Raw genomic sequence first — 13,071 nt, forward strand, 5'->3', positions numbered from 1 at the left:
AAGGTAGAGTAGATGAGACATTTTTGAAAAATAATTCCCTAATCAGATAAAAGGATATAATAATTTAAAAATTGGATTTTATTGCAGTGCTAGACAGTCAAGTGGAACAGAATGAAGAATCTAAATAGAGCTCCATGGATATATTGAAATTTAGTATGTGATAAATATGGCATTTCCTATCAGTAGGGAAAAGATCAATTATATTTGGAAATCAGTATTTTATATGGGAAAATATGTTTATGGGATATTTAAGAAATTTACAGTTTTGATTTTACAGGCTTTTTGCCTTATACTGATTCTAGGAAGTAATCAGCAAAATATTTGACCCACTGTACTTTCCTGAGCTGATGCTACATGCACAAAGAAATAACAAAAATTATCTGTAGAAGCCAAAACACCTGACTACTATTGGTTTGCAGGGAGATGGAAGTGTAAGTGAGAGTGGCATCCAGGAGTCTGGGTAAAACAGTACCAAGATTGTAGGTGGGTCTGTTTCTCTTCTTCATTAATTACTTGCAAATTTTATAGAGATGTTCTTAGTTTGGTGAAAGCTAGAAAATATAGGGGCTTGCCTTATATCAGAGGTGTGTGTGTGTGTGTGTGTGTGTGTGTGTGTGTGTGTGTGTGTGTACACACACCTTACTCAGATCATAGTAACTGCAGCTTGAAGCCAGCCAGCTTTAGTACAGTGTTTTGAGATTTGCCACCTTTCCCATTCTTATCCTGTATCCCTATTTGTGTTACGCTCCTCAAACATCATTCTCTGTATTTTGTTCTGTCTGCCTTCCTCCACCAGGAGAGGCCTGCTTCAGACTCCTGGCAGAAACTGGAGAAGTCTCGAGAGTATAAGAACAGTAACCAGCTCCGGGAGTACCAGCTAGAGGGGATGAACTGGCTTCTTTTTAACTGGTATAACAGGTGAGGAACCAGAACCAGGGTTGTCTTCAAGGACAGTTATCCCCCCAAGTGTTTGTATTGGAGTTAAACTGTCGCCTGAGCCTGCTTAGAACAGCAGTAGCTAGCAAGGTGGTGAGAGAGGGGAACATAGCTGCAGGTTTAGGGTAGTAATCTTTGTATATGAGGCATGCCAAGACTCCACGTCAGGTGATTCTCCAACCACAAGGAATGATTTTAGACATTGTTGACTTTATGCTTCTTTTTTCTTTGCCATTCTAGCCAAAAGGTTAGGCCCAACCTAGATGAAACAAAATCTGAAAGATCGTTCTAAGTCTTTAGCAAAAATTGGCTCTAAAAGGAAACATCTGAATTGTAGCCCCAACTCTGCTACTTATTTGTGAGCCCTGGATATTCTAGGCTGGGGCTGTACCACTCGGTTTTGGACTCTTCATACTTTAGTTGCCATCAGAATCTAGATGAAACAAATGAAATTTGAGATTTTTGTAACATTCTAGAGTATAGCCCTGGTATGGATTCTGAAGACAGCAGGCTGTAGTGGAGAACACACAAGATGGGGCCCTGGTGACCTGTGTCCAGGCATAGTCTGTGCCACTTATTCACAGAGCCACTTGGACCAGAAAGCTCCCCTAAGCTTTCCAGTGCCCACCTGTGCAGCAAGGAGCGAGACTGACTCGGGCCACACCCTTCCAAGTGCCCCAGCTCTGTGCAGTCTGGAATTCTGGATCACCGGGACAGACCAACATTTTTACTCTGATAAGAAATTTATTGTGTGGGTTAAAAGTTCACCCTCAATGACACAAATAATGGACAGTGAAAGTCATGTTACTTATCTTTTTATTTTTGCCTTGGCTTCCATGAAGTTTGTCAGGTACAGAAATTGGCTTAGGTTTGAGGCATATTTTTTTTCTCCTTGTGTCTCACTGTTATTTTTTTTTTAAAGGTTTTTGTGTGTGTGTGTGTGTGTGTGTGTGTGTGTGTGTTTAAGATTTTATTTATTTGAGAGAGAGAGAATGAGAGACAGAGAGCACAAGAGGGAAGAGGGTCAGAGGGAGAAGCAGACTCCCCGCTGAGCAGGGAGCCCGATGCAGGACTCGATCCCGGGACTCCAGGATCATGACCTGAGCCGAAGGCAGCCGCTCAACCAACTGAGCCACCCAGGCGCCCCAGTCTCACTGTTATTTTAATTTTTAGTATTTTCAGTTTATAGTGTATGGACCTCTTTCCTGTATTTTCTCTCAAGTTGCCATAATTCCTTTTCGGAAGTAGGCAGGGTGTGAATCATAAGAATAAAAACATGCCTCAGTTGCATCTCTGGAAAATGCCAGTAAGGCCCTTCACTGATGACCTTACAGGTCACGGTGTGCTTCCGAAGTATCTTTTGAGTTATACCCAACCTCTACCACTTTCCTGTATTGATGATGAATTATCTGTATTTCTTACTCTCTGCAGAAAAAACTGTATTTTGGCTGATGAGATGGGCCTCGGGAAAACCATCCAGTCCATCACATTTCTCTCTGAGATATTCCTCCGGGGAATCCACGGCCCATTCCTCATCATCGCCCCACTCTCCACCATCACGAACTGGGAGCGGGAGTTCCGGACGTGGACAGAGATGAATGCCATTGTGTATCATGGCAGCCAGATCAGCAGGCAGATGATCCAGCAGTACGAGATGGTGTACAGAGACGCACAGGTGAGCCTTGCATAGGTCTCAGAGATCTGGTGACGGCCTGATGTCATCATTCAGAACAGCCTTTCTGTCACTTGCCCTCAGGAGTTTTAATGCCCTGCACCTTGGGTTACCGTTGACTGATTTTGTAGAGTCTTCTGTTTTTTGAGGCAGACTTCTTGCTTCTCCTTGGTAGTTTAGTTTGTGATAAAACATAGGATTTGTAGGGCATGTTTTCCACTCTCTGAAATATGCCAGAGGCTCTATCCTTTGTAGGATACTGAAAGCTTGGCTTCTTGGTTGGCTTATGAAGTTGCTTTGATATGCAGAAGACTTTATCTGACTTGTTATATGGCTCAGTAAAAAAAGTGAGTGGAAGAATTAGTGTACAGAGGATGGATTCCTAGGGAGTTTGGAGAGGAGGTTAACACATTTGATAGAGGAGGATAAAGGGAAGACAGGATTTAACTTGTTAAAAGCACAATAGACTGTGGGGGTTTTGGGGGTTTTGTTACTTACAGTCACTTTACTGAGTATGCTTGTAAGCTTGTCCTGGCCACTGGTTTTCATAATCAAACAAGGTGAAAATTAAATGACTCCAACCAGAGGAAAGCCAGTGCTCCTCCCCCAGGCATTTCATTAACAGCAAAAGGAGACACTTGGAAGAAATTTAAGATGTGCTCGAACATGATGCAGCTCTGCTCTTTAATGGCAACACTAAGAGAGGTAAAGCACAAAGATGTGTCCTGCCCGGTAGCTCTTCTCCCGGGTGAATCAGGAGCAGGGCTTTGAACCTGTGCTAGAACCCCAGGTCCAAGGTGAAATTAACCATATCTGAAAAGGAGCAAAGAAGGTCTCCTTGGGTATTCAGGCTCTGCGTGGTTGAGACCAGTCCTGGCTGGGAACGTGTGAATCAATACCCATCTGCTTTCCTTATGATGGCAATTAATAAATAAAAAAGCTTCCTTGCTGTGTCTTCCGTATTTGCTCGTATGTCTCACCATTGTGAGGGCCCGTGTCTCTTACTTCTGTTTATCGATGTAATGAGGTCTCTCTCTTGTCTAAATAGCTGGTTCATCCTTATATTCTCTTTTCCCAAATGAGGAAGTACCATGCTTACTGGCTTCTCTTACCTAGGCCCTACCATTTTACGGCGCTGCCTCCTCTGCTCCTGCTGGGAACGCGTCAGCTGTATTCTGTAGTCATGACATAAAGCTTCACCTTCCGTTGTGTCACCCTCAGGGAAACCCCCTTTCAGGAGTCTTCAAGTTCCATGTTGTCATCACAACGTTTGAGATGATACTGGCAGACTGCCCAGAGCTGAAAAAGATTCACTGGAGCTGTGTGATAATTGACGAAGCCCACAGATTGAAGAACAGGAACTGCAAACTTCTGGAGGGTCTAAAGCTCATGGCCCTGGTGAGAGCTAGCAAGCTCTTTACATTGACACCGGTTCCATCTACTCACTGTGGAAGCATTCTGTAGCCATTCTGCATGTAGCTTACTTGTGCATGGTCTGTTTATTCTGAGTTTTCTTTTTGCCATCTATATATCTCTGATAGTGCAGGAATCAGAACGGTTTTTGTTACAAACTGAGTCAACAATTTGACCTTTCCACAAATAGATTTCCAAGGGGACCCAGGGTAGTCTTAAATACCATGAAATTTGTGACCTGGAAACGTAAGGTGTTTCGGCTTGTTTCCAAGACCTTGAATAATCTGGTACCAGGGATGACAGCCTTGGCACAGTGCCCAGTACGTAGAGGGTAGTAATAATGAATGAATGGATGGATGTTGCTTGCACTAACGTGAAATTGCCGCTGGAATCAGTGATGTGAAAGGAACGTTGATCTATTAGTCGACCGTACCCGCCCTGAAACAGCAGCATCCTATCTTTTCATAAAAGCAAAACCGAGTTGCCCCAAAGCGAGCACAGAATGCCCTGGCTTCAAAAGCATACTGTTTTGGTGGCTCACCACTGCTTATCATGTACTATTAACTTGTGCAGGAACACAAAGTGCTGCTCACTGGGACACCCTTGCAGAACTCTGTGGAGGAGCTCTTCAGCTTGTTGAATTTTCTGGAGCCATCACAGTTTCCTTCAGAGACTGCTTTCTTAGAGGAATTTGGAGATCTGAAAACAGAGGAACAGGTAAACAGGGGCCTGAAGGACTGAGGAGACGATGTGTTGATTACCTTTACCATCAAGGACAGAACAAGTCGTTGTGGGGACAGGCATTAGCAAGTTCTCACATCCTTGCTAAAATGAGCATTAACTCCTTTATTTAACTTGTTTGTCTTTGTTGAGGAGGGTAAATTGATTATTAGGAGTTCCTTTTACTCCGGAGGTATAAATGAATCAGTATCCACAATAATCCTGTGTTAGCGTGTCAGGCCTCTTGTCTTCGTTGATCTCACATGTGAGGTCAGTGATTCTGTTCCACCCTGAACTCCGGAGTGCGGAGCCTTCCTCTGCTTTCTTCATCCTTCCTCCTTCCTCCTACGTAATCGGCAACACGTTCCCAGGCTCAACCTCTTGAGTACAACAAACTACACAGGTAGTGAGGAAAAGAAGGCGGTCATGTACTAGAATAGTTGGTAAGTCCAGTTTTGTCCAAATCAACCAGGTTTCCCGGTTTTGAAAGATCTAGTCATGAGTCTAGCTTATTGGACTAAAAGCTAATTCAGAACAGCCAACAGTAGTAAGTATGTATGGTGGATAGAAATCTTGACTAGAAATTACAGAAATAAGCCAGGCAAGTTTAAATGCCATAAGAGGAACAAATAATAGAATTGAGGATTTTAGAAGAGAGAAGGTCACCTCTGTTTGGGAATCAGAAAAGCCTTCATGGAGAGAGAATAATTTGGAAATGGACTTTGCAAGGTGGGTACATTTTTAGTCGTGGAGAGAGAAAAGATGGTGACTCCTTTGCACAGGAGAAAAAACACCTGGCATAATCAGCCATGGAATTTATTCAGGTGTAGGGAATCATCTGGTTGAGCTGGGAACCGCGTTGATGAATTGTGCAGGATGAGGCCAGAGGGGTAAGGGTTATATGGTGGGAAGGTCTTGGAAGATGGCTTGAAGAATTTGGGAGGTATTAGGGAAGCAATGCAAGGCTTTGATTGCAGGAATGACATAATTAGTTCTGTTAAATTAACCTAGCAATGGTGTGAGAGTGGACTGGGGCAGAGAATTGGGGGACTGACAAGGTTTGGGAATTTCACTAACATGTCAGGAGTATACACTGTGGTTCAAGTCAGTTTGTTTCTACTTCTTTGGCAAGTCAGACTTTCAGGGCAGTGAAGAATCAAACTTCATTCCACTTCTCTACGTTTGCAGTACCTATTGATCTTTCAAAAGCCAGCTCCCAACCTTCTCTTCATTTTTGGACCATTAGCAAGGTGTCCTCTTCTCCTGTTGCACTTATTTTGTGGTATGCATTTTTTCTTCTTCCTAGACAATGACCTCCCTGAGGACAAGGTCCACCTCTTCTCCAAAGTTGTGTTTGTTGTATTGACCAGCACAGTGTCTGGCATGTAGTATACTAAATGATTCAAGGTATGAACCAAGTGAAGGGCAAAGCTGAACCCAGCATATGGCAGATTGGCATTTGTCCATATCTTTAATAATTATCTAGTTGTGTCTTTTCTCTTTGGGATCTTATGTAGTCATTCCTAGTCCACTTGGGAGATAGATTCCCAAGTATCATGGTTGGTAAAATCAAGGTCCCATGAATGGGTTAGATTTAGGATTGGGGTTAATTAGGAGAAAACCATAAAAATGGCATCAAATGTGTATGTTTTGAATCATAGGAAATAAAAGTTCCAGAACACATCAGCTTCCAAAGTGAAGCATATTCATCATTGTTTAAAATATGCTTTGATAACGCTACTAATCACTGTCTGTAAGTCACTTTATATTTTTTTCAGGAAGCATTGACACTGCACACAACTTATTTATGCAGAATGTACCATCTTTTAAAACTTTTTTTTTTTTTAAGATTTTATCTATTTGAGAGAGAAAGCACAGGCAGGGGGGCGGGGCAGTGGGAGAGGGAGAAGCAGACTCCCTGCTGAGCAAGGAGCTCAACATGGGGCTCAATCCCAGGACATCTGGACCATGACCTGAGCCGAAGGCAGACGCTTCACTGATTGAGCCACCCAGGCACCCTGAAACATTTTTGAACAGCCCTTTATGACTTGAAACTCAATCTTTTGCAATTACCCTTCCTTATTTTATTTTCCCACCAGGATTAATCTTATTCGTATCCTGTCATAGCTCAGGGTTAGGTCAGGTGCCTTGATTTTGAATCCCTTTTCTGTCGTTGTCTTCTTGGGAGAGGGAGCAGTCACCTTGCCAGTGCAGTCAGATGAGTAGAGATCTGCTGTCCAGATTCGGGCTGTTAGGAGAAGAACAGACAAATCATAGCAAAGACTACTGTCAGCTCAGAGTACCCCTGATGTGACAGCCTGCGTGATGGCATGGGAGACATCATCTTAGAACATTAACTCTCTACATGCTTCTACTCCAAGCGTGTTTGCTGGCGTTACTTAGAAGCTGTATGAGGGGTCTGCTTCCAGACTGCCTCTACTTCTTTTTTTTTTTTTTTTTTAACCTGAGATATGATTGACATAGAACTTTAGTTTCAGGTGTGTGTGGTAATGGTTCAATGTAAGTACATATTATAAAACGATCACCATACTAAGTCTAGTTAGCATCTGTCACACACAGAGCTATAGTTTTTTTCTCTAGTGATGAGAACTTCTAAGATCTCCTCTCTTAGCAGCTTTCACATATACAGTATTATTTTTTTTTTTCAAATATACAGTATTATTCACTGTTGTCAGTATGTCCTAAATTATATATCCGGGACTTATTTTATAACTGAAAGTTTTCACCCCATTTGAACCCCCTTCACACATTTCGCCTACCCCCAAATCGCTTCTACTTTTTACTTTGTTCTCTCAGCATCTAAGTCTCCCCTTTGTAGTGTGTCACTTGTCTCTCCTCACATAGCTGAAGTTGTCCTCAGGTCATTGCTGCACATGCGTGCATGGTGGAGTGAGAGGGATTTGTTTTTGCCATCCTAGAGAGCAGGTACTATCTTTTATATCTTTCTCCCTTTATCTCTTGTAAGGTTGCCACCTAGGTTCTCAGTGACTACTTGGGAATTAAAACCAGATCCCTTTTTTCCTTGAGGTCCAATTATAAACTCCCCATGTTCAGGAATTAGTCATGATCTTTCATTCAGTCTACTCCCACAGTACTGTGATGAGGTGCTCAGGAGAGTGTAGTGAAGGTTGGACTACCCCAGTAATCAATCATTAAAATCAGATATAAGTAGGTGAACAGGTCTCATTTCCCCGGACAGGTGAAGAAACTGCAATCTATCCTAAAACCCATGATGCTTCGGCGGCTGAAAGATGATGTGGAAAAGAACCTTGCTCCCAAACAAGAGACGATCATTGAAGTAGAGCTGACCAATATCCAGAAAAAGTACTACCGTGCCATCCTGGAGAAGAACTTTTCCTTCCTGACCAAGGGGGCAAATCAACACAACATGCCCAATCTCATCAACACCATGATGGAGCTGAGAAAGTGCTGTAACCATCCCTACCTGATCAATGGTGAGTTTGGGAAGCAGGGAGCAACTCGGGCCTGCCATGGCTTCTGCCAAAAGCTAATGATGACCAACAGTCCTATGTATTGAGTTACATTAAATGGGAGGATGTATGTATGCTCACCTTTTTATGATGTATGAAACTGAGGCTCAGAGAGGTTGGTGGATCTGGGTAAGCCATCTAGTAGTGAGTGCACAGAGCTAAGTTCTCTACCAACTCTGCCATCAGAAGGTGGGCAGCACTCTTCAGTCTGCTGCCCTTTATTTACCGGTAGTCTGGCCATACCGTGCCCTTCGGGACAGGGAATTGTATTACTTAGCTGAATAAATGATCATGATGCAATCCGCAGGTAAATTAACAGTTAATTGTACTGACCAGAGAACACATCAGAAGCTTTTTTACAATAAAATTTTCTGATAAAATTTTAAATCAAAATGTGGCTTGGATTTGCTAATAGCTAGTTTTTATGATGTCAAGAGGTGTGTCTTTTTGTCACATTTCTATGGAGGTTTGTTTACTTGAATGAGTCAGCTTGGTATCTAAAGCTCTTTCTCTACTTGGTGAGGTCTCCCAGCAAAGCAGAGCCCCTCTGTTCTCTGCACAGTGGCCGTGCTTCCGCTGCAGAGCCCTCTGCTGAGGGCACAGACCGGCTGTGCACACACAGCGTTGCCTCACTGGACTGTTGGTCCAGATCTATGAGTTCACTTCATTTTTTTTAGGATCTGTAAAGCAGGGAGCCCTCAGAGTTTGTTCGAGGAATAGTTTTGTTCCATTCCTTTCCAGGGGCAGAGGAGAAAATTCTGGAAGATTTCCGGAAAACCCACAGCCCTGATGCCCCCGACTTTCAGCTGCAGGCCATGATTCAAGCAGCGGGGAAGCTGGTGCTGATTGATAAACTGCTCCCTAAGCTGATTGCAGGTGGTCACAAAGTACTCATCTTCTCCCAGATGGTGCGCTGTCTCGATATCCTGGAAGATTATCTCATCCAGAGAAGGTGAGAACTTGTCTCAGAGCTGTGCATCAGACGCTGCAGGCAGTTCTTTTTTGGGTACCTTTTTAATTCATCTAAAAATTATGCTTTAACAACAACAAAGCATTCAAACATGGAGAAAAGTAATCTCCTAAAGATTGATTGAAATTCAGAGTTAAATCCTGTGACCAAGTAGGCCCAATTTTAACTGCCTAAAGTTAATTTCACAGGCTATGATGTAGAGCCCTTGCTTTGCTTAAAAAGGAAATGCTACATGTTTATATTATCTTTAGTTGTAAGAAACAGAATTCAAAAGCATTAGAGAAGGTTAAGAAAACAATGATTTGCTTTTCTTTTTTTTCCCTTAATAATGATGGAGAAATACATCCTGGAAAGCATCACTATATCAAGTTGCTAAAAGAGTATAAGCTGACAGCTCACAAAAAAAGAATTGGGGATACTTTATGTCCTTTCTCAGCAAACCCTCTAAGGTTTTATGATACTCTAGCTATGGCATTCCAGTCTATTTTCTTGTTCATACTCCTATAATTCCTTGAGCCTAAGTTCCATCACTCACGCAGGTGAAAAGTCTGTGGTGTTATGTTATATGGGTTGTTTGGATTCTGTGTGGGCACTACATTTGTTACTTATAGTGGACCTTATGTTTCCAGTCACTGGACTACATCAACGATCCAAAGATGATAAATGGATTTTTAAGAATTTATGCAATGGTAAAAGACTTTTCAAGGTCATAGAAGCTATTAGTTTAAGCATTGCTAAGTTTAAAGGAAAGCTTTGGTTTCATAAAGTAATCATAGCAAATCACAGTTGTCTTAAATATTCTGATCCTTGAAAATTCTGTTTGCTATTGTAACATATAATTTATAGAAGGAATATTAAAAGAAGTGACAGATTCAACTATGGGATATGCTGACATTTAATGTTACATAAATAATTCTCCAAAATCAAATTAGACAATAAAAAAATTTCTCAGAGTCCTATAGTGGAGGTCTTTAGGTAGAGAATTCTTGACTTATATTAATTTTTTCTTTGAGGAAGGTATAGTGAGTATATCAAAACTAGTTAAAGCAGTTTCATGTTTTATAAATTCACTATAGATTAGGAACCCATTGCCAGAACACTTGTTCTTATAAATACGTTATCTGATTCTTCAAAATATATACAACTACTAGTTTGCAGTTTTTGTTTTTTAAAGAACCCCCCAAAATGAGTAGCAGTATAATTAGCAGACCTTTACTAAGTACAGATGTCTCTGTTTAGCTCCTTTTTCTTCTATTTGTCCTTCTCATCTATTGCTCATTTTGTTGTCAAATTATTTAAATATTAAATTTCTCTTGAAAATACAGATAAAAATAACCCCACCACTGGCTCCAAGCTCCCACTCATACTCAGGGGGTTGTCTTTTTCATTTTGTGCATATAGACAGTTGTGTTGTCCATTTGTTTATATTTCTACATTCTACTTTGTAGTTCACCTTTTTATTTAATATATCATGATTTTTTTTAAACTTATTTTCTACACCATAATTTTGATGATACTCTGCCTCATAGGTTGTTCTCAGTTTTTCAGGATTTTAAGGAACTCTGTAGTAATCCCTTTAGGGTCATTGTGAATGTTTCCAGTTATTTCCTTGGGATAAATTTTTATGTACAATTTTAAAAGCACTTGATACTTATTTCCAAAACACCCTCTAGAAAGATGTTACTTTTATACCTTTCAGCAGTGCTCCCCCCCATACTCTGATCAGTAATGTTTTTGCCACTTAATCTTAGCTAATCCAATGAGCCAAAATTACGGTCTTTTGTTTTAAGTTGTATTTCTGAGTAATAATGAGGGTAAATATTTTTCATATATTTTAGCTGTTTATAGTTTTGTGTGCGTGAACTGCTTATTCATGTTCTTCCTCCATTTTCTGTTGCTCTTTGCCTTTTTATTATAAGAATGATTTGTTTACTTCCCCAGTGTGTGTTTTTTTTTTTTTGACTTTTTGTTTATGGGTATGGGTTTTGTTTGTTTATCTTATTTTTAGAAGTTTCAAGTTTTGTAATAGTCAAAACTCACATCTTCAAACTCTTAAAACAGCTTTCAATAAACGTAAATGCTTATATATGGTTAAAGTTAAATGCTTAAACTAATAGGCTTAAAAAGGCTTCCCCTATCTCTCAACAACACACTCATATAAATATTCTTAAGTATTTTCTTTACACTTTTTTTGTAAACCCAAACCCAGCTGCATCCAACAGGGTTCTTCTGGCCTTAATACCATTGTTACTTTTCTCTTTTTAATATAGTTTTTATTTCCAGCAAAGTTATACACGCACTTTTTTTTTTTTTTAAGATTTTATTTATTTGACAGAGACAGAGCGAGAGAGGGAACACAAGCAGGGGGAGTGGGAGAGGGAAGAAGCAGGCTTCCCGCTGAGCAGGGAGCCCGATGTGGGGCTCAATCCCAGGATGCTGGGATCATGAACTGAGCCACCCAGGCGTCCCCACACGCACATATTTTAAAGAGCCAAACTATTTTGTTAGACTTTCAAAAAAGTGCCTTCCCTGATAGCATCCTTCTCACCCAGCCCCAATTTTCCCAGCCTCAGAAACTATTACTTTAAACTCTCTTTATGCTGTTATTTTGAGTATTTATAGCTATACCTAAAAAATGTTAGTAGTTGTAATTTCTTGATGATTTTTAGTTTTAGGTGTTACCTGTTCCCACTGTGGATGATGAGCATTTGTCTTCTCTCATCGCCCCTCATCACCGCCACATGACTTAACGCCAGTGCTAAGTGACAGCCCAGCCATCTAGTATGCTGTTGACAGTTTTTTCCTCCCACAGTTTTTAGTTTCCCTGAAACTAAAAATTATCTTTTTATTTGATTGCCTATTTTTCTATTTCCTTAGTATAATTTCAGCTCCAAAACGTACCCTGGTTGGCTAAATCTCCTCTTTTTTGCAGTCAGGCGCATCCGCTGCATCTGCTCGGGGCCGCCTTCCGGCCAGTTGCCCTTCCCTCCTGGTACACTCCGCCACCTGTGCTCTCCCTGCCTTCATCACATGACAGGTGTCTTCCCTTTCCTCCTGAATGAAATCTCCTTGGTGGATCCCATGGACAGCTTCAGGGAGCTTCTGAGGAAGGGTGGATGATAAGTGAATGTGGACACTCCCTGGAATGTTTTCAGTCTGCTCTCATTCTTGAGTAACTGTTTGGGTTTGGAATTCTAGGTTAGAAATAATTTCCCCACAGAATTTTGAGGGTTTGGTCCCCTGTCTTCTAGTTTCCATGGTTGCTGCTTAGAAGCTCAAAGGCCTTGTGCTTCCTGGTCTGTGTATGTGACATGTTTTTTTTTGTTCAGAAGCTTTGATTTATCTTCTTTGTCCCAGTGCTGTGGAATTACACACTGAACTGTACTTTGTATGGGGTCCGTGGAACCGGATACTGAGCGGGTCTTTCTCATCTGAAATCTGTGTTCCTTCAGTTCTGGGGAATTTGTATTTTATGTTCCATTTTAAAACTTCTTGTTCTGTTTCCTCTTTGTGGAACTCCTGTTACTTATATGCCAGACCTTCTGGACAGGTCACCTGATTTTCTTCCCTTTCCATCTCACTATGTTTTGCTACACCTCTGGTGGGATTCTTTCTCGTACTCTGCCCTCCCACTTTAGCCCCTAGGTTTTCATTATGTAATTATATTTTCAATTTCCTAGAACGTTTTCTTCTCTAATTTTTCAATTTTTGTAGCATTCAACTGGTTGTTTTATAGGTGCATTGTCTGCCTTTCTGAGATGAATCATTATAGAGGTGGTTTTTGTTTTCTCCCAGTCAGATTTTTTTCTTTTTGCTCGTTTGTATCCCTTTCACGTTAGAACTCTAGC

The 13,071-nt window shown here is 41.1% G+C and overlaps 1 protein-coding gene across 4 annotated transcripts in view; it reads left to right on the top strand.

The window, feature by feature from the left end:
- Nucleotides 1–13,071, top strand: part of CHD6 (chromodomain helicase DNA binding protein 6) — a 192,856-nt gene that overhangs the window by 101,516 nt on the left and 78,269 nt on the right. For 3 of the 4 annotated variants that reach the window (XM_025875413.2, XM_073880412.1, XM_073880414.1), the window contains exons 11-16: nt 797–918; nt 2,368–2,611; nt 3,830–4,006; nt 4,595–4,738; nt 7,962–8,217; nt 8,995–9,205. In XM_025875413.2, coding sequence (XP_025731198.2) covers nt 797–918; nt 2,368–2,611; nt 3,830–4,006; nt 4,595–4,738; nt 7,962–8,217; nt 8,995–9,205 — 1,154 coding nt within the window. The remainder of the gene's footprint in view (nt 1–796; nt 919–2,367; nt 2,612–3,829; nt 4,007–4,594; nt 4,739–7,961; nt 8,218–8,994; nt 9,206–13,071) is intronic. The other variant, XM_073880411.1, reaches the window with a different exon arrangement.

This window comes from Callorhinus ursinus, unplaced genomic scaffold (assembly GCF_003265705.2).
Source record: "Callorhinus ursinus isolate GAN/ISIS: 27379988/994484 unplaced genomic scaffold, GSC_fseal_2.0 scaffold38, whole genome shotgun sequence".
In the NCBI taxonomy this organism is placed as follows: Eukaryota; Metazoa; Chordata; class Mammalia; order Carnivora; family Otariidae; genus Callorhinus; species Callorhinus ursinus.